This window comes from Phaethon lepturus, unplaced genomic scaffold (assembly GCF_000687285.1).
Source record: "Phaethon lepturus isolate BGI_N335 unplaced genomic scaffold, ASM68728v1 scaffold35728, whole genome shotgun sequence".
Lineage (NCBI taxonomy): Eukaryota > Metazoa > Chordata > Aves > Phaethontiformes > Phaethontidae > Phaethon > Phaethon lepturus.
The window spans coordinates 1-22,046 of record NW_010558913.1 but is presented as its reverse complement, the minus strand read 5'-3'; the positions used below and the strand labels follow the sequence as shown (position 1 = coordinate 22,046).

Sequence of the window (22,046 nt, the reverse complement as noted above, 5' to 3'; positions counted from 1 at the left end):
CTGGTTTAACCATGATAATGTTGTTAGCTGTTTATGGCTGAAGAGCTATTTTATATAAAACATTAACTCAAGGCATACTTAAAAGGCTGCTCATAAAAGCATCTACAAATGGACTGACTTAGAAACTGAATCGTACCTTTTCAGTTGTGCTTACCCGGTATCAGCATTGACAAGTGTAGAAAGCTGTTTGCCATCCACATTTGCTGAAGGCCACAGTCTGACAGGAAAAAACACATCCAACCTTTTTGCTGCTTAGAAATTTAATTTTTAAGTACTGCAAATATTACTATAACTACCTGAGAGGCTTAGCAGCCACCAAGCCTTGGGGAAGACTTGCAATGTAGACCTGTTATTGATCCTGCAGGTGGCAGCAGTGTTAGGTTACTACATCTTTATTGAAATTACTATGTTTAAAGAAAATTACAAGTTCTTGTCCATTATGTACTTCTGATATTTTGAATGGGTGAGCGGCCACGCACGATGCTGTGGTTCACATTGCAGAGCAAGCTCTGAGCAGACAAACTAGTTTCCTTTCATGTGAAAACAAGTTAGAAGATGGCTTCCAGAAGTGCTTCAGTTGCTAGAGAGCATTCAGTCAGTAGGATCAAACTTGAGCAAATCTGAAGTAAAAAACAATCCAAAACATGTCCTGGACCTGCTCTTTCATGCTGCATGTGACCCACTGAGCTGCATCACTTGCTAAAGCAGGCATAGACTAAACTTAAAGTAGCGCTAAAGTTAAAAGGTACTGGCCTACAGTAATCCTTCACAGCTATACTGTATCTTCCTGCTTTCCACCCTAAATCCCAAAGAAGTTTAGAAGAAGCAACAGGATATGTTGGACCTGGAATAGACTGTTACCATGCAAATACAAGTACTAAGTTTAAAGGCCACAGCCATATAATCAGACTTTGCACTTCAATATACAAAGTAACTGCAGATGCATGGCCCTAAACAGAGCAGGGCATTCTGGAACAAGGAAGGGGTGAAGAACCAGCCCTTGAAGTGTACCATTATGTTGGTAAAAAACTCCTGCAGAGGGAAAACAGAGGGGTGGTTGATGCTGTTGCCCTGCCAACATACAGTTCCTGCAAGCGCAGCTACCATATGCTTTGTCCTTTTGCACTGGCAAAGGTCAGAATCATTTCTCCCTTGTTAGGCAACCTACTCAAGCATTCAATATGAACAGAAGTGCTAAATGGTAAGTGCTATTGGAGAAGACTGTTTTTCAGCTGTGATTACAGTTTGAGTTCATAGCAAGCAAAACTAGATGACACTTTTGACTGCCATTTGCCCAAGGACACTGTGGAGGTACAGCACAGCTTATGCCAAACACACCAGAGCAGGTGTGGCACAGATGCCAACCAATTTCTGAAGGAACCAGCTTGACTGGGACAAACCTAAAGCTGTATTGCATAGGCCTGGTTTTAAGCAGTACAATTTAATGAAGCTCAGGTGTCATTAGCTTTAATAGTGTGCTCAGCCACCCCTTGCTCCTTAGAACAGCTATTTGCTTCAAGGAGAAAAGACTCAGGTAACCACGAATTAGTCCACAGTCCTATCACACAGGTTATAGTGGTTATAGTTTAGGACCAAATTTCTGGAGGAGCAGAATAAGCTAATTCCAGTGTGTCTTCGGGCTACTCCTAGGCTCCGGAGGTATGCAAGACTTCCCCCCCCACTAAACTAAACAAGTATCGCCAATTAACACGTATAGATCCCACAGAAATAAAGAGTACCATTGACCACATAGGAGTTTGCAGACAGCTCTGTTGAAGCAGATCAGAGTGCAACACCACCTATACTGAAGCTAGGTTGTATTGGAACCACGTGGAAGAGTAAGCCATGACAAAGATGAGCTGATCTTTAGTCGAACAAGCACAAAACCTGTCCATGTTATAATCATCTTCAACACATTATGACATTAAGTCATCAGTTTCAACTACTCTTCTCCCAGTGTGTTGTTCCACACTAGGATAGGTTGAGCAAATTCCACTAATTCTTACGAAGGTAAGATGATGTGTGGTATAACACCACACACTTAATTAATTCCTTATATGCTCCTAAAATAGCCCAAGGCTTATGTTCTCTCATGACCCAGGTATCATCTACATTAGAAGCAGCCAGTCCTGCCAGTTCCTCCCTGTCCCAGTCACGTCAGCATCCAGCCACAGAGGCATGACTCGGTCTTCAGTAATTCACCTGAACCCTCTGCAAACCATTCTGAGATTTGTTTTGATAGCACCTGCCAGGCCTTAGTCTAAGCAGGTAAAAGACAAGCGATAAAAGCAAAGATGTAGCATATCAACAGCATATAGTTGACAGTAACAATACAGAAAGAACAATTGTTTTTCTACAAAACGTAGTCTTGTTAGTATCAGTCTCACAACGCAAAGCACCTGAGTCAAAAAGACAAGGTGAGAGGTATGAGTCAATTCAAATCAGTTTATGACTTAAACAAGCCTTCCTAAGTCCCCTACATATGGGTGCCCTGTGAGCACCTTTTATTTGCAAGGCCTTCCCAGTGACACAGACCTATCTAACTATGTCAGATCAAGTAAAGTTCCCAATTCTTCCAGTGCCAGGGTGCTAGCAGAAGATACTCTCCTGCCCGCAGCTGATGCTGTCCCTGGGCTGGGAATCACCCAGTCAGGTGAGCTCATTTCCTGCCCAGCTCACGTGGGCCTTCCTGGTGGTTGAGCTGGAGGTGTTGGCTCCTTGACCTGCTGTCCAGGGAGGTGCAAGTGGTGAAGCTCTTCTTGATTTTTCTCCTGGGAGAAGATGCCATGTTTTATGAAGCTGATGACTGGGGAATCTTTGTCATTACTAAAGAAGAGATTCAAGTTTTAGCAGTTTAATACATAAATCTCTCAAAAACTAATTACACAACTATATAAGAACTACCAATTATGGAGAAGGCTGATGAACCTACACAAACAAGGTAAGCACAGCTTTTGAAAAGGTATTTGTAGAAGGTATGGAGGAGGTGAAGGAGAACTGCTGAAACAGAGGTGAATGCAGATAAGAAAATATACTAGCTCTTAGCTTTCGGACAAGTATTTGGTTAATGAGCATCAACAAGACATGAAGTATGTGCTACAGAACTTTTCTAAGTACAGAAACAGTCCCTTGAAGCTATCTTCTACCTGTAAAAATACTTTCTGCTTAATTATGTCCTTTAGCAAAAGAGGAGGAAACAAACTAAATTAGAAGAGGGGTCTGTTTTCTCACCCCTGTGTAAGGAACTACAAAAGAAAGTTTAGGAAACAAAAATCCTGACTGATAATGAGCTGCCAAATACTTCCCTCACCTATTTTCTTTGCTTCTCCCTTTGAAATGAATGTGCTTGCTTTCTTTACATCCTTTTTGAAGCTGCTCTCTTCGGGGTTCTTTGGCTGGTGGTTCTTCCCAACTTCTAGCTGCAGGCCGTCAAACTTAGATTTGAACCAGCGGTGAGCTGCTTCTAGGCTAGCTGTGATCTAGGGAAGGCACTGTAATTAGAGCTGGTAAGAGAATAGTTAACGCAGCATACAACTCAAATCTTTCTCCTGTACATAGGGGTACGTACATCTCCATGATGCCCTCTTCCATTGCTGTGAAAAGGATGTATCAGAGAGGCTCTCGCTACAAGGGGGGTCCACACTCTTAGGCGGGTAATGAAGTCAACGCAGATCTCCAACACAGCATAAAATACAGAGGCATCGGGAAGAGGGGGGGAAAAGTGGATGCTGAGTACCACAAACTCCTGAGAAAGATGAGGGAAGACTAACCTTGCCTGCAGAATGCTGTAGAAGTACTCTCTTGCTATTAAGGTCTCTTTCTAATCACAGAACAGTACTTGAACTGACAAGCTGCATGTAAGACCTCAGATTGGGGCACCTCTATTACTTGTTTAAATTTTATTTTATGCTGGTTAATACCCTATAAAACATCTAAACCTCTAGATTTCCACCCCAACCCGCTACAGTAAACCATGCAAACTATAATAATTTGGGTGTTGTGGTACAGTAGCGCAAGGGTGAGGTGATGCAAGGACAACTGGGGGGAAAAATGTGCGTTTTTGCATGGTCACATATAGAGTGACACGAGCATCTCAGGGGGTGCAATTTACTTGGCCACAACACTTCTGTTTGGTTGGTTAACAGAGATACCCTGAGCCTGACAAAAACAGCAGCCTGTGAGGGACAAAAGCTCTTCTTACCAGCCCCACTATATTGAAGTGATTCACAGAAAAAACTTTGAAATTTTTTTTGTTTTTTAAAATATGATAATCGCCACTTAGTTGAAAAGGCCAAGGATGCACCTCACTCTTCACTAGAGATCTATATCTGAGATTGAAAGGGTTACTTGGTGCATGTGCTGAAATACCATCGTGTTACTGTCAATGAATTATTATTCTAATGATAAGTAGTCTCACCTGTTCTGACTCTATGCTGGCTTCCTTCAGTTTCTTTTCTGTCCCCTCTTTATATTTCTTCAGATGTTTGACTGTTTTTTCCAGTTTCTAGGTAGAAAAAGAAGTAACATTAATTTCTATCTGATGTATTCATGGTACAAATAAACACAATATAATGAAAGGATTCTCCAATCTTTATTGTAAATAGCTTAGAGTTCAACCATTAAAAAAAATAATCTGTCTCTCTCTAAAGTCAGATATAGAGTGAATGTATGTTAAGTTGTTACTTGGGCTTTCTGGAACAGGCACAGTAAGATTTATAGGAATATCTTTTGACTGAGTTCATAAAGTCTTTCTACCAGCTCTTCTACAACCCCATAGATTTTGCACAAATGCTTCCATGGGTGTCTCATCACTTTTTTTATGCTGTTATTACTTTACCTGACATTTGTTTTCCAGCTGCTGCCTTCGTCTTCTTTCTGCTTCCAGCTGGGTCTCCAGTTGCCTGTTCTGCACTTGCACTTCATGTTGGTTTTTCAACACCACTTGCATCTCGCTCTGCACACTTTTCAACTCTGACACAAATTTCTGGACGTCCTGTGACTGAAGACAACACAAGAATGAAATTCCAATAACATTTTAGCAGATCAGTCTCTTCAGGAAACTAGTCAAGAAAGCTCACCTGTTCGTAAGTCTTCTTCTGATACTCCTCTTTTATTGCTTCCACTTTCCTCAGTTCGGATTCAGTCTCCTGGAAGTTGTTGAGAGGAGCAAAACTTTAGGAATTTTTTAGGCTCACTGGCTGTTACATGGGAACTATTTCTATGGATGTCTGCACATTGTGTCCTTATTTCTTGCCTTACGAGATTCAAGTTAAGAGAACCCATGTCCCACCTGGGAAAGGGGAACAAACGGGTAGCAGAGCTGCAAAGGAGTCTACATTCTCATTTAGGATCAGGGATCACTTGAACTGTAAGTTCTACAGCTATAAAGGATGGAAAGGGACTAATCGCTACACAAGGAACGTTTGGCCCAATCAATAATTAAATAGACTGTATCCACAAAATTATAGAGGACAAATACTACTATAAAAATCTAATGGGGGGATGGGACTCTATGGCATAATATTTAATACGGGGGGAGGGATGACAGAAGAAGCCACACAATTACTGCAGCTGCTATTGATCTATTCATCTTCTGTTCAGAATCTGAGTCCAGAGTCAGTTTTAATTTGCAAGTCTAGCTCCACTGCAAAGGATCAACAGCAGTCCTACTCAGTGCAGGGAAAAAAGTTGTTCTCAGCTAGGATATCTGTTTTTACTGAAAAATGTGTGCATGCCTTTACCTTTTCTGTGTTAGCTTTATAGGCCAGGCATTGTTTGACTTGAGCTCTTTGGCTTTTTAGCTTTTCCCTGTAACTGGACAAAGACTTTTCCAGCTCTGTTATTTTCTGCCACAGCTCCCTGTTAGCAAGGGAAACTTCAGCCAATTTGGAGGAGGATTCTTCAAGGGATGTCTTTATCTAGGGGAAAGAGGAAAAAGTGAGTTCACATTAACTCTAAGAATTAGTTCTTTCTATACAACAATTAATATGCAGCACAGCCAATTGATTTCCTGTATCTGAAATACGCTATCGCACCTGGTGGTTTGATGTCTCTTTAATACTCCTCTAACAAAAGGGGAAAAAAGTGCATGCTGGGATCTGATTAATACTAAGGTTATGCTGAGCTTTATGATCCAGCTCCCAAGAAACAAAGCAGACTTCCAAACCAGTAATTTATCCCTGGAGATTGCTATACAACCCCAGATTATCCTTTTCAAGTCACTGGAATGACTGATATGAACGTCAGTACAATGAGGTATATAGTGTTGGGAGATATAGAGCAGTACTTGAAAAAGTTAGAGAGCACAGATATCACTGTGCATGGACACCAAAATGTCCATCCACCACATGACAAAATTCATGTATACAAGCAATGGACAACTCCATGATGAATGGAAAAGGTCACAAGTATTTGTCGTGAGCTGCTCTTGTTCTGCTGGAAAATTGTAAAGCAGATCTCCTTCTCTGGAAATCATGCAATGAAATCTTTTAATTCCATCCCTTCTCACCTCAGGGGATTCTTGATTGACAGCTTTCCTGGAAGCCTCTTGTTCAGTTTGAATCTGCTTCTTCAAAGACCCTAAGTGTTCAGCATACATCTTTTCCTCTGTCTTGGCTTTTTCCATTAGCTGTTCCCTTTAAAAAGAAGAAAGAAATTAAGTTATTCACATTCATATTTAATAGGTGTTATTTTTTAAACACAAGAATAGGAAAGACTATTCCATTCTCAATACTTTTGTCTTGGATATATTCTCTGTACCACTACTGCTCAAAGATGTGTTTTTTAATATTTCATATTCCATTTATTTAAAAGGTTCAAAATACCTACACAAGGTAAACAGACTTTTTGGAAAAAACAGTTTAGGACAACTTACTTTCCTTCATAAAATTAAATGGCTAAGCCTGTTTAGACAAAGGATAATGAGGAGATTCAGACTGCACCTACACTTAGGTTTCAGCTTTTACTTACTAGTGTTCAGTTTTGTGTGGGGAATTTAAACAGCTATCCCGTGCTCTCCTTGCTATAGCTACTGCAGGCCACTTCAGTGTGAAAGTGGTATCTGCTATCCTCATGGCAAAGCTGTTTGTGGAAGTGCCATAATGACCCTGGGTAAGTAGCTCCTCAGTACAGCAGAGTAGGTCGAAGTGTCATTATGGGAACAAGTGAAAGAGCTCACTTCTGTAGTTCTGCATGAATTTATCATGCTGCTGGCTCCGCATACAGTCAATGCTGATATTCATAGATGAGTAAAGCCATAAAGCTCTTTGTAAGTGCAAAGTAGTATTTCTCCTCAAGCATAGTATCATGGATCTGGTCTTACCTGCAGACCATCAGCTGTTGATGCTCAGTTTCCTTACTTTTCAGCTCGTACTGAGTTTGGATCAGCTTGCTCTGCAGGTTCTTATTGGCCTGCAGAACTTCTTCCAAACAAAGAAGTAGTTTCTTGTCCGTTCTTCTGCTTTCTAATAACTTACAAAGTGGTTCCACCTGTGCAGTAACAATAAATCAGATTTATACTTACCCAAATGAAAAAGCTTAGACAGGAATATTTTTTTTTTTCCTTCCCAGTCAGTATCAACTTGCAGGAAGTATCAGTATGTTCACTAACTGTCTGATTACAAATGTCCTAAGCACAGGCAACTAGATGGGAATCCTTACAATGCCAATCCACTGACTGGCTTAGTCAGAAGGATCAGAACATCTTGCCATATAGCCATGACTTTCTTGGGAAAAAAAAATGTTCTTTGTCAATAGTGAGTGTGTTTTGATTGTGCATTATGAGGGGAGATGAAAGTGATTCCTTGGACTCTTTTTCCCCTCCATTCTAATAAGAAAAAAAATAAAGGCTATATAAACTTCCAAAATCTCTGTTCATATTATGTATCCAGCTGCAGACTGTAAAACCTATAAAGCCAAGGAATTTTTTTAGAGAGGACAGGCTTGTCTCCTGCAACACTTGAGTAACTATTTTCCTGCTCCACAGCCAAAAGTTGATAGAATATTTTTGCCTTGATTCACGTGAAAGTGCCACACCATACTGTATTCAGAAAAAGAAAAGGTACTTTGCTTAACACAAAAAATGCAGTGGTGGCTGTTACTACAGAAAAACGCAGGCTCTACCTGGCTGCTGTGCTGCCTTTCCAAGGCAACCAGTTTGGCTTGGCAACATTCCAATTCTGTTTCCAACCTCTGTAGTTTCTGTTGAGTCTGGCTTCTGAAAATGGAAATAGGATTAAAAAAAATGACGCATTAAGTCAATTTGTGCACATCTCCTCTGAAGCGGTGACCACCTCACAGTTTGGATCTCTAACTTAACCAAATTAAGTTTCGCCTGTTACTGAAGCTAAACTTAAATTATTTTTTACCTACTTTCCACAAGACACATGAGACCTGCCAAACTTGCAGAGTTAGCTATAAGTTCACTTGTACTGTGTTTCAGTGTTGCAGGAAAGGATATGGGAAACTTATCAAACAAACTTGTCCTTTGGCTTATTAGGCAGAACCATGGGGAAGATGCCAGTCCTCAACTGTATCTGTCTTCACCACCATACTACTGATAGACCACAGAAACAGTATCAGTTTCACTTACTTGTTTCTTCTGAGGTTACTGATTTCAGTGTCTTTGTGTACCAGTTCAGTTTGTACCACATCCAGAGCTGCTTGCATCTTGTTATGAGAAGCTAACACATGCTCCAACATGGCTGTCACCTTAGTGTTATCAACCTTTGCTGCCTCCAGCTGGTGCTGCAAGTTTGCCATCTGCAGTAAAAGAAATCATTAGGAAAACCAGCAGGAAAAATCAGTCATCTATTAGAGTTTTATTAAAAAATTCTTTTATAAGTAAACTGCATGCTTGCAGCAGTGCAAGAGCATGCAATGTTTCTGAACATGGAAATAGCTCCCTCCAATTACACAAGCTTTGCTCTGCCTCTGGTTTAAGCCCAAGCTGAGTGTGTGGTGGTGTTCTTGGGGCTTTTTGTGGGTGTTTTAACTAACTGATAGTTCCAATGCTTCTGAACTCTTGGCAGCCAGGCTTCAGGAAGTGCCACAGGTGCATGAAGTTGGGCTTTTATTCAAAACTAGGTGTTGATTCTAATGTTGCTTAGCCTAAGTTTTCATCTGCATCTCTTTCAAATAAAAAACACTCAAAGGTTTTAGTCTCTGTTAACTTTCAGCCATTTCTTCATAGTCATCAACTAGCCCATTGAAATTAACCATCATTCTAACTTGCATTTCATAGTCATCACTCACCACATTAAAATCTTCTTTATTAAGCCCAGTAGACCATCCAGTTGTCAATGATCTTGGAGGGAGAATGTCTCTTATATCCTCCAGTTTTTCTCTCATGTTCTTTTTAGCATTTAACAGAATCCTCCAGCTGACTCTAAGATACCTCCACATTCAGACACAGAGTTTCTTGAACATTCATCTTGTTCAAAATGAACTCAGTATAAAGTAGAGCAGTGAGCACAAGTACGTATATCAGATTTCATAGTTTCTTCTCTTGAGCCTGCAGCTGACCTAGCATTATGATCAGAAGACTTCTGTTGCCAAGACTTGGCGGTGGAATTTTTTTCTTTTTGGTGTCATTCCTACCACAAAATCAGTCAGCCCTTGAAAGCAGTGAAGATATGAGTACCAAAACCAGTAACTGAAAAAACACTCTCAAAAATATCTATCCACTGGAGCACAAGTAGATGCTACATCTTATTCCTAAGTCTGCATTACTTCAGGAAGATATTTAAGGTCTCTTCTCTGACACTTTCCATGATGCATTATCCAAAGTCATGTGATTTCCCTCTGTATCTTGGCAGCAGCGAGACACAGTGCTGCCTGGAACTTCATTAGAAGTCTGTGATATCAGCCATTGTCACAGCTCCGCAGAGCCAGCACAGCCCCTAGTTCTGAGCACCCTTCTGGTATACTCCCACTGTGAGACCTTTCTACAGCTAGTTCTCTATATCCACAAACCAATGGAACTGAGTGTTCTAACTTTCCCAAAATCTGAAAGCATTCAGATCATGGTTCCAATCGTCAACACAACTGCCTTTGACTATCTGATGGACCATCCTCCATGATAGAGAATAAAGTGCAAGAAAAACTTTGATTCATTTTGCTTTCTGGCAACAGAAGGCAAAAATAGGACCTCCTGCTCTCCAGGGAGTGTCCTAAACATGGTTACGTCTTCTGTCTAATTTCTAGATCATGGCATGGAAATTATGGATATGATTGACAGTTTGTCACTTTTACCTCTTTAGTTTTCCAACTCAAAATGTATTACTAGATTGCTTTGGTATCTGGGAAGCAAGAGGAGTCCATAAAGAACATACACTGTTACGAGTTCATTCTTGCCTGTGAACAGAAGTCTCAATGCAGTTACTTGAATTTACAGCTTAGAATAGCAAACTCATGACAGAGCAGAGTCTACTTCACAGTCTTGTACCTACAAGCTTGGTTTCACTGCCCAGGACAACAGATCTCTTCTCTGTACTGTCTGAGTGAACAGACTGAAGCAGAATAACTCTCTACCTCCCAGCAATATAGCTAGACAAGTACTATCTGCAACTATTTGTTCTCTTACTGGGAAATAATAATAAATCCTGAGGACTAACCTTATAATCCTGTAAACTGTGCGTTTTCTAGCCTGAATACATGTAACCAAGTTGCACGAAAAACAGCTCTGTTCAGGTTGAGCTTCCATAGTTCTCACGTTAGTTTTGATAAAATTAAGTTCTGTTTCCAGCTGCAGATTAGAATGCTACAGCTAACACTAAATGTATGCTCTGTTTTTCAGAAAAAAGTCTGTTGAATCTGATTTCTAATGGCTATGTAAGCATTAGTTAGTCTGACCCTAATTCTGAGGGGTAAGAAGTGCTCAAAGTTTTTCACCTGAGTGTATTTTGTCTCTAAGTAATGCACTTGCAAAGCTCACTATTATCTAAACATGAATCTACTGCTCTTCCTCCAGCTTCTGCACTTCAGTCTTAAGAAAAGAGATGTGGCAAAATAGCTCAGCTTTCTTTTAGTGCAGAAACGGAAAAACATAATCTTATTTGGGACACAGAAGCAGAGTGATGTGACACTGTCTCTGTCTCTCAGCCCAGAGCAAATGTTTTCTTTTCCCTGAGTCCCATAGTAAGAGAAGTAGCAAGTGAATTGCTTCTAACTTACCCTTCCATAGAAATAATTGCAGATTAAATTCATCTTTTTTAAATCTAAGTATAATGTCTTGGTCACTTCCTTCTGTCACTACCATTAGACCTAGAACAACTGCATAAATGTAGCCTTCTTGCTCTCTAATAATCACTATTCAGCACATTCTGTGCTGTTTCTAAAAGAACCTTAGGAATCTTTGCACCACTGTCCCAAATTCTATGACATAGGTCACACTGAAGTAAAAGCATTACTTTCAGCGCCTCATTTACTGTCTAACTTCTGCTTACAAAACCGTATGTATAGTGTTGATTTTTTGCTTATCACCATAGCTTTCCTCCCTCCTTGTTAATTTGTATTTTTTTATAAAGGTTTCCATGTTTCTAATCTTTCAACCAATTTTCTACCCACACATTTTGTTTTAATGCCCCCTGGTGGTCCTTAGCCATTTACTGTTTTCACACATTAAGCAACTTCATTACCACAAATCCTAAAGATGCTACATCAACAGCATCTTGTCACCCAAAGGCAGTATGAGCAGGATCAAAGACGATTTTGATACAGAACTCTTAATATTTGTGTTTGACACTACACAAATACATTAAGTAGAGAAGATAAATAAGCACTTCCCTCTAAATTAAGTCCCTAAGCGCTAAGGTTAAACAACCTTATCTTAGATCAAAATAAAAATATGAGTTTCCCATTTGAGCTGACAAATAGGATGCTGAGAGGTACCTGAAGTTTTCCTTTGTTAAAGGCCAGTTTATTCTTGCTGTCAGTCAGCTCTGCCAGCACCTGTTGTACCTGCTGCTGGGTATACTGAGGAAAAAAGAGCAGACATCACCACTCTATAGGAAAAACAAGGCAAAAAGCAACAAAAAACGTATTCAGTGTCCTTTTTCTCCCTGAGTATTTTAACCTTCCTCTGTTGCTTCAGGTATAAATTTTCAATTAGGTGAAACACTAAAACAGATTTAAAGAAAAAAATATCCAAATGGCATAAATTCCTCCTAGAGAGCTTACCTTTAGGAAGAACTGCTCAAATTGGCACAACCTTCCACATGGCCACAAGAAGGCCACTAGAAGCAGAGGCAACAGAAATGGAGAGATGAAAATAGTCTTTGTCAACAGGAACAGAGAAGAAAAATAAACTAGAAGAATGAGAAGGCATGGACAGAATTAAAAGAACTTAGTGAAGAATACAAAAAAATTAAAAATCAGGCAACTTTTTAAAGGCTCTGAATGCTCTATTGATTCATGTTCTTTAACTGATGACTGTCAAAGGAGTTCTGTGTTAAACAGAAAAAAGTTATACATATGCTACAGACTAATTAATGTGGAAATTTAACTTTGATTATCAAATAACAAATATTCAAAAGGCGTTTCAGTTAAAGTCCTAGCATCACAATGCTAAAGAAGAATTATCAGCAGCTAAGTGTTTCTCTAGGATCTCCAATGCATACAACTGGTCATTACATCCAACACTGTAAAAAACAACACAAACAAAAAAACAACAAACAAACAAACAAAACAATTGTAAAAGCACTGGTAGCACAGTATTACTAAGCTTTTACTTAAATTTTCTGGAACCAGTCAAGTATCCTGATGCAGGTGACTGAGAGTAGTGAGAAATAATGGAATGGGAACAAGTTAAAAATGGGAAAGAGGTCCCAAGTGCAAATTTGTCCACAAAGGGCATAAAACTGTTGTTAATACCTTCCCAATGTACACAAGCTGAATAGCTTGTATATCTGTACATATATATGTATACCTGTACTAGAAAATGGAATGGAGTCATAGGATTTTAATGACATACCTAAATGTCCAATACCTGAAGCTCTATATAGGCCTCTCAGCTCATCCCACACAGACATCTAAAAAGATGGAGTAACATTTGAAATATCCTTTTGTTTTCATTTTTCCTATTTTTGATTCCTTAATCTGATCAGCCACTCTCCATAAAATACAGATTACTTCAAAGAGCACCTTGAATCACAATCAGTGATTGTGCCCCTGTACTCGGCACTGGTGAGGCCACACCTCGAATCCTGTGTTCAGTTTTGGGCCCCTCACTACAAGAAGGATGTTGAGGTGCTCGAGAATGTCCAGAGAAGGGCAACGAAGCTGGTGAGGGGTCTGGAGCACAAGTCTTATGAGGAGCGGCTGAGGGAACTGGGGTTGTTTAGTCTGGAGAAAAGGAGGCTGAGAGGAGACCTTACGGCTCTCTACCACTACCTGAAACGGGGTTGTGGCGACGAGGGTGTTGGTTTCTTCTCCCAAGTAACTAGTGATAGGACAAGAGGAAATGGCCTCAAGTTGCACCAGGGGAGGTTTAGATTGGATATTAGGAAAAATGTCTTCACTGAGAGGGTGGTCAAGCATTGGAACAGGCTGCCCAGGGAGTGGTGGAGTCACCATCTCTGGAAGTGTTCAAAAAATGTGTAGATGTGGCGCTTCAGGACATAGTTTAGGGGACATGGTGGCGCTGGATTAATGGTTGGACTTGATGATCTTGAAGGTCCTTTCCAACCTTAGTGATTCTGTGATTCCTGCTACAGTTACAGATCAGTTGGGTCATCAGTTATCTACTTTATCAGTGACTTACCTGTTCATGTGCCAGTGCAGCCAAGCGATGCAATAGCCTCTTGTTCTCTTCCTCTAGTGTTTGCAAAGTGAATTTCATTGAAACCATTTCTAGCTATGAACAACAAAATCCAGTTCTAATCACACCACTCCAAGATTTCCAGTCACAACACATTAATATCACAAAACCTCAGCACTACATATGGATTAGGTATAGTCTCTCCTGTTTTAGAAAGCCCTTCCACAACAGTGAAAGAAACTCTACCAACCATGCTGACTTCCGTCGTAACACTAAGGAATTTCTCATTTATGCCACAAACGCTGCCTTTCCTTTTCTAGGCTATGCATATACAAGGAAGCTGAAAATTATTTATCATTTGCCACAGTAGCATAACAAACTTATTACTACAAATAGGACCTTGTGTAGGTAGCAGTAGGGTTGCTGCTCCAAAGGACACATCTATATAGACAAGAAAAATACCAAACAGAAAAGTGAACAATATGACTATGGTAAATATCACTCTATTTAGAAATAATTTAGTTGGGAGAGTAAGCAAAATGAAAGGAAAACTCAGAGAAAGACAACACTGAATTTAAAGAACAGCCATATATATTGCAAGATACCTCATTCTCTGTTTTTTCCACTTCCAATTTATTCCTTTCCTGTATTATTTCATTTGCTGTCATCCTTATCTGTCAAAAGAAATGTGAAATCATTGTCACCTGAAAATGTCCAGATTCACAGAAATACTATGCATCTCCAGAACAGGTAATCTGAAGGTTGCAAGTCAACACCGAAGTTCAGAAATAGCATCTGCAGAGCTGCCCTGTCCTCTCTCTTTTTATGCTCCAGAGAGGAGATACTACAGGTCAAACTATAAGCATAGTTGGAAAGGGGAGAGTGTGTCACGCTTGCCACTGCAATAGCAAAAAGTAACCGTCTGGAAAGCAAAACTGGTCTGTTAATAACTCTAGCAATGTGGGTCCTAAAGCAGCCTTCAAGAATATAGCTTTAAAACAGTAAGTGTTCTGTACCTCCTCTTGAAGATCTTCCTTTTCCGCCAGCAGAGATCCTTTCTCTTGCAAAGCTGTCTCAAGTTCACCTTGCAGTCTAGCAACAGTACATTCCAAAAGCTGTTTCTGTGTGTTTGCTGCCTCCTCAGCAAGGCTTGCTTTCTGCCTGTATTTGCCATGCTCTGTATGCAAGGCCTCCCTAAAGAAAGACAAAATAGCCAAGCTGGAGTTCTAGCACAACAGGACAGAAGATGGCCTCCACATTAAATACCAAACTGGCCCTTCTGTGTTAATAAGTAGCAAGTGCTAGAGGAGCAGAATACAAGGTGGTGAGAATGCAATGGAGGAAGGGGAGACAGGCTGCAGACAAGGAAACTCCTCACAGCGCTCTCTGAAGCTGAGCCCTCTCATGCTGCACACTATGTAGCTCTCTGAGAACGTCGGCATGGGCAGCATTCAGAAGCGAGTGTTGCTCTTGCAGCTTACAACTCTTTTCTTGTTCTGCCTAAAGGTGAAAAAATTACCCAGGCAATAACACTGATGTTAGAATGATGAGGGATGAGTAATTAATTTACAAAGCTGTTAATTTGTCATTGAACTCCTACATCATCCCTATAATTCTGCATGTTGTGATGTGCTGCTTGAATAGAGTGTCAAAGCTGAGTTCACCTTACCTTCTTTTATATTTAATCTCAGATCTTTATTACTTCTGCTCAGCTTCTGCATTTACTGACTTGCAATGCCCAATAATCCCCACATTCCTCTTTCTCAGTAGTTCTTACAGGATGTTTCTATAAATAGTATTATCATATTTACACTCTTTCCCCATAAGATGACTTTTTTTTTCTGTATTGAAAATAAATCTTTGCCAAAGAAGAACACTAACACTTCTTTATAGAACACACCTTTATAGAACTTTCATTGTTATATGTAACGTACTTTACTGTACTCCCACAGATTATCAATATTAGGAATTAGTTTGTTGTATAATGTCTGAGCTGCAGACAACTTTCTTGGACTGTAAAAGTAGGCTACATACCTTAAGCATGGTTTGATGATCTGAAATTAGTTTAGCATTCTCCATGGCAACACTTTGGAGTGTGGTGCTGAGCTCTGAGCATTGCTGGCTTAAGTGGTCATTAAGAACCTGGTTAGATAGAAGGCAGAGGATGACAAATATGTTTTCAGGGTCTTGGCTTGGGTTTTTTTTCTGCACAGTAGGCTGTCAGAAACTTAAAAAAACCCAAACTCTTGCAGATGTGGAATAATCTATTTTAGGTAGAAAATTTAAAAAAAATTTGTTCAAGTAGTCCCAATTTATGGTAGACTTATTCCAAGGTGTTAAAAGTTTACAGTAATGGGAAAAAAGAGAACAGTTTACCAACCAAGCATAATCACTTATTAGTTTTGAAGTCCACAAAAAAGTAATGTTTCTAAGGCAAAGAAGGCAAAAAGTGAAAACAGACCCCTAATTTCATAGTTTAATTACTGTAGATAACCAAAGAAAAATGGAACTTTCCTGTGAAAGACATATCCAAATCCCATTACCAGTGAACACCATGAAATAAACACATATCTGTTGGGGGGGGACTAGGAAAATGTTTTCTAGAATATGTTCTAAAAAAAGGGAAAGTAGAGTAAATAAAATTTTTTAGAATGTACTGAGGTCAACCTTTTGTCCCAAAAGGCAGAGGAAACTTTAGCCGAGCAGGTGCTCCATACTTGACTCGTTAATAGAAACATATTGAGGTCGAATCTGAAAGTGCAAAGCCATATAAATGTACTACTTCAAGGGTAGACAGAAGAGGGAGCAGCAGTAGTTCTGTATGTCCTGGCCCCTGAAGAAGACACTTTCAAAAAAGCTGATGCAAAATAAATATTAGGAAGAAAACTTTCCAGCCTTAAGGCTGGGAAATCTGGAATGGTTACATAGGCTAGTGATCAAATTCCTTCACTGGAAGTTGTTCATTAGCCCGCATTACCTGAGGGCACTAAACTTGGTCTTCTGACCTGCATTTGAGGCTTCCCAGTAAATCTAAAATCATTTCTCACTGTAATCACTTGTTTTGTTATACTTTATTTCCATTTTAGAAACAAGAGTTGCTATTTTCATTACCTGTACTTTCTCTGCTGTTTCTCGCAGAGCAGTCATTTTGGACTGAAGTTGCAGGTTCTCTTTGCATTTTTTGCTAAAGGACAGCTGTGCAATCTAAGGGGCAATAAAACAGAACATCCACTGAGAAAAAATGTAAACGTAATTTAGCTAGGGACTTTACAAATATCGAGTCTTCATTTCATACTTGCCTATTTCCTTTAAGCTGTTGTCACATAGCTATGTGCTCTTGCAAGCATCAGACATGGCTCCTATAGTACATGCCTCATTCTAAAATATACCTTGAAATAATAACCGAAGTGCTATTTGCTCTAACTTAGCTTTGGAAGTTGAGGGTGACTTTATATCCTTCTGAGTTCAAACTTCTTAGTCTCTGCTATAATTAATCTCCATACTTCTGAACTTAAAAGATCTCCCTGCCAGAAGTGGTACAGTTCACAACTGAAGGAATCCTTTGCTAGCACTGTGAGACCCTACAGCCAAAGCTGAACTTTTACTTCATTTTCACTGAAACGCACTCTTTCAGAAAAGATTTCAGACAGCACACACAGTCCCTACACAGGCAATAAGCCTATTTTAGTATCTAGTTGACCAAGACTTTGACTTTTCCGTAGTATCAATTACCAATCCATCTATTTGTCTCCTTTGTATGCAATACTTGTGCTACGACAACTGTGTTTCCTGGTCAGTTCTAGCTTTCCAAGGACAGCATGGCTATCAGTGTTTTGATATTTCAGTAGAATATGAAAGTTAATCTTTCAAAAAATAAGTAGGGCAACCCTAAAGTAAGACATTCAGTGGTTAGTAGCCTTGGTCACATGTGGCTTTTGCCCACATAAAAATTCTGCCTCTGAAGTGTGGTAAACGAAAAATGCCCCATATAGGCTGTTCTGATCTTTATTTAGCTATTTTCCTCACCAACACTTGTTTACAACTTACTTTTGCTTCTTCATCAAGCTGGGAAATGATATAGTTCCTGGAGTCTAAAAATAGAAAAGAATGTCAGGACATGCTTTGTTATCTGTTTGGTAATTTTAAATGGTGACATTCTGATTTAATGCTTCAGTTTAGCTAAGTTACTGAATATGCCAAAAACAGGTAAGACTTCTACAAATGTGGTGTTCTTTAACACTTTTCTTGATAACTTCAATATTTCAGCAAAATTACTTTAAAAAATTGATTCCATAAATTGTTAGGAACACTTACCTTTTAATTTTGACAATATGGAGCTTCCCCTAACCTGGGGGAACAGAATGGGAATCTAAATGAGATGAACTAGAGGCTTATCCAAGATGCTTGTCCTGATACTGATGATTACTAGGGCACGTTTTTTTAATCAGCTGTAAAAGACTCAATAGCAATGGGCTACTTGCACATCAGTTCAGGAATCATGCATTAATGGTTACTTGCTAGATGAAGTCTCCACTGAGAAGAATTTATGCTCATGGAATCTTTTCATACTGTTGTTGTGTATTCATTACCCTGATTACCACTGTTATCAGTTTCCTCTAGGTAAGAAGAGGCTTTAGAAACATCACATGCAAACTAAAGGCCTTTAATATTTCATCACCTCTTAAGATGCCCTCCATTCCTCTTAACTGATAGAGCTGCCACAGGTCTGGAGGACCTCAGTGCTTCTTTCCTCTCACTGTGGAAGCAATGAGCGAAGGGCTAAAACCATATGACAAGAACACACTGTCATACCCAGCTCAGCTTTCAGTTGTGTGCACTGTTGCTTCAGCTGAGCAGTTCTTTCCTGCTCCTCTTGCAGCCTCACTTGGGCTAGCTGGACATCTTTACGCAACTCTTGGCAGTCCTGCCGTAATATCTGCACCTGCAATGATATCACAAATTATTCTTTAAGATGCAGAATTCAGTCAGGTAAAGCTAAGCAAACTTCAGAGCATGAAAAGTTCTGGAAAACCATCTAACTGGAAAAGATATAGCCTGATCAGTTGCCTCTCTTTCTGCTTGTCCTAATCTTCTGCAGAAGACCTTTATGGCAAGCAACTCAATTTCTATATGTAACACAGTGTATGTGTGTTTATAATCATTTTTACATAACAGGCAGAATCTAATAAATTTGAACAATTAAAAGATCAAGCTATAAAAGACGAAGGTGAAATAACAACACTCAAGGCACTTTAACAAGTCTGCCTCATGCCATTTTGTGAGGAATTTTTTTTTGTTTTAACACTAACTAATAAATATACCACAGTCAACTATACCCATCAGAAAGTGATAGATGAATTAAACTAAGCCTTTGCTTCTCACATAATGTGTAATTCATAAAGTTCAATAATGTATCCGACATTTTTCCACTTCTGCTGTAGAAGAACACAAAGATGATAAAAGGCACATAGGAAAAAAAAAACCAGTAATATGTTTCAGGAACAAAGAGACCTTGATGATCATCAAAAAATTGAAAAAAACCCACCCTTAGTTATTTAAGTTTTGGTACTTTGCTATTCGCTTTGTTTTATCTGTACTAAACTGTTGCTATGAATTCAGAAGTGTTAGAGTGACTGCATGTAGCAAATGTGTGCGTATGCAGGCAGAAAGCGGGACTGGTTTCGTTATCTGAATTACGTGTAAGCCAGTTCATTTCTACCATGAACTATGGCCCCTCCTCATACTCCAAAATAGCTAGGTAATGCAAATACAGCTGAGAGCAAAAATCTAGCTTTGTCATCATGGCAATTAATGAGGAAAACCTTCTTACTCCCAGAATGTTTAAGATCTCAACAGAGTATTTTTCAGAAATTGCATTTTCTTAAAGAAGGTTTATCAGTACCTCATTATAAAGAGGCTTGTTTAACCTGGTGAAGAAGAGGTTAAGGCAGGATCCAGTTGTGGCCCACAAGTCTGAGACGTAGTTACAAAGATTATGAAGTCAAACTTTTTTCAGTTGCGTGGAATGATTTAAGAAGGGGCAATGGTCCCAAATTTAAGCTTGAAACATTCAGATCAGATGGCTGGGGGGGGGGGAATCCTAACTGGAACATTACTGCAGCACTATTAAAAAAACCCAACAAACCAAACAACAAAAAACCCAAAACCTAAAGCAGCCATGGAATCACAGTCCTTGAACTCTGCTAGAGTTCACACACCACTGCCCCAATCCAGTGTTTGTGATACTTCTACTTTGAGCAGGAAGTTTATCTACATCATGTCTTCTGATCAGCGTTTGTACAAGATGTTGTAATTATAAAGTGTTTTTAACTGGTTCCTAGGAACGACATCCAAGTTCTTGCTTTTCCTCCCAGATGAGAAAATGAAAACAGATACAAAAAAAGACTGAAAGTTTCTCAAACCTGCTTTCGTTCTGCTTCTACTGTTGTTTCAATGTCCTGTACATGATACATCACAGTTGCTTGGGATTCCTCCAAAGACTCCCTCAGTTTGATCTCCTGGGACAGCTGTTCTGTTAGCTAGAAAAAATAAACAATTTCTGACGCAGGTCTAATTAAGCAGATTGGACAAACACTTCAAGCTCATATATGAAAGACGTTCTGTCTGGGTATTTAATCATAAGCAGGCTGGCAAATTTCTTTGGGTTGTGCAGATTCCAAAATTGCACCAGAATATTATTGAAGGATCTTCTTCAAATCTTTAAATAATATTTGGCAAGTTCAGCCTCCTACTAAGCTCTTTGCTCTTGTACTTACCTCCTGAAGTCTAAAGTTAATTTTCTGTTTTGTGTTCCTCAGTTCCTCTGCTGCAATCATTACATCCATCTAAACATGGAAGGAACAGATATTTTTATCCTTACATGTTCATAATTATTGCAAAAGCAATAGGTATTTTAAAAAGCAACAGCCACACAAATGCCTAGAACTTTATTTCTATCTCCAGTCTGATGATCTCTGTTCTGAAGCACTGAACATAAGACTGCAAGCACTAAGAAGCCCTGCATTCTTTAACACAATTAAGGAGATTGAGTGACATACTCCATTGAAGTCCTCTTCAAGGAAGATAGTAATATTTGTAAGACAAATACCAGAGAAACGTAAGTTCCTAAAAAAACAGAAAAGCTATTGAAAACTCTACACATGAAATGAACTTAAGTCATGAAGATGACAGAATTACAAATTTCAACTATTTTTATTCTTTATTTGCTATGTAATTTTGTTTTTAATTGATGGAAGCACAGATTCCCATTATCAAAAGTGTTTGCCCTTACTGCCAACAATATATCATAAACTCCTTTTTCTGGCTGAGTATACTTTCTGTTTAACTATGTCAGAGATGAACATAGTTATGTACTTAACAAGTTTGTTTCATACCTGAAACTATAAGATCATAAGCTTTTGTACCTTGGATGCAGTTGTAATCTCCAGAGCAGTACTCAGCCTCTGAACTTCTTCTTTTGCCTTTTCTTCAGCCTCTTTCATATCACTTAAGTGTTGGCGCAACTTCATTGCTTCTTGCTGTACAATCTTCATTTCTTGCAAATGCTCCATGTGGATTGCATTCAGACGCTGCTCCAACTGGGCTGCCACAAGGAAAAGGCAAAAAATTTTCACTGGCAGAAAAAGCATATGGAGGGACAATAGAACAAGGTGGTAAAAAAACTTTTTTACTACCTGCATGCTTTGGATTCAGCTCCTTTTCTGTCTGCAGTCGGAATATGTTTAATTTCAGTGTCTGTACAACACTCTCTAACCGACACATTCGATTCACCAGTGTTTCACAGTTTTTCCACAGTGTATTTTCTCCCACAAATGCCACCCTGGCCTGCACAGGGCTAATGGCTGGCTGATTAGCACGTGTTTCTGAAGTCTTTGAGTGGAAATGCTCGAGGCTGAAAAGGAGAAAAGACTGACCTACTCTGTGTATGCATACCTACCTGGCAGTGCATGTATGCATTACAGAGGCAAGTAGGTTAGAAACCAAGTTTCACGGAGCTGGAAGTTTTCCTATGAACCGAGGTTGCTGTAGCCAATTCCCGCTAACTCTGCCACTACCAGCTCCCCTACTGAGAACAGCAAAGCATGGCAAACGCGTGCAAAGATGAACAAGATGAAGAAAAGCATGAGCTCTCCCATAACGAAAGAAGCTTACCCTTGCTTTCTCCCTACCTCTGCCTGTCGACACCAAGCACCTCCAGGTCTCGCGCCAGGGCGCTGGTTTGCTCTTCCACCACCCTCATCCTCAGCTGGAGCACCATGAAGGCCTCGGG

General features: G+C 39.5%; 1 protein-coding gene across 1 annotated transcript; it reads right to left on the bottom strand.

The window, feature by feature from the left end:
- Positions 1–1,799: 1,799 nt before the first annotated feature.
- On the bottom strand, positions 1,800–22,034 carry CCDC150 (coiled-coil domain containing 150). The gene is made up of 23 exons (XM_010293212.1): positions 21,946–22,034; positions 21,451–21,668; positions 21,181–21,359; positions 20,533–20,601; positions 20,179–20,295; positions 18,569–18,698; positions 17,804–17,847; positions 16,868–16,960; positions 15,791–15,898; positions 15,135–15,256; positions 14,773–14,950; positions 13,760–13,852; positions 11,890–11,973; positions 8,591–8,760; positions 8,122–8,215; positions 7,322–7,488; positions 6,509–6,635; positions 5,736–5,918; positions 5,079–5,147; positions 4,838–4,999; positions 4,418–4,504; positions 3,311–3,479; positions 1,800–1,906 (listed from the first exon to the last, which is right to left on the bottom strand). The coding sequence occupies exons 1-23, from the start codon at positions 22,032–22,034 to the stop codon at positions 1,800–1,802; spliced, it is 2,859 nt and encodes a 952-aa protein (XP_010291514.1).
- Between the last annotated feature and the right edge of the window lie 12 nt (positions 22,035–22,046).

Coding starts and splice junctions, on each gene's coding strand:
- CCDC150 (XM_010293212.1), bottom strand. CDS start 22,034: ATGGTGCTCCAGCTGAGGATGAGGGTGGTGGAAGAGCAAACCAGCGCC. Junction 20,296..20,532: donor TTAACTTTAGACTTCAGGAG/GTAAGTACAAGA, acceptor TATTTTTTCTAG/CTAACAGAACAGCTGTCCCA. Junction 3,480..4,417: donor CCAGCATAGAGTCAGAACAG/GTGAGACTACTT, acceptor TGCCTTCCCTAG/ATCACAGCTAGCCTAGAAGC.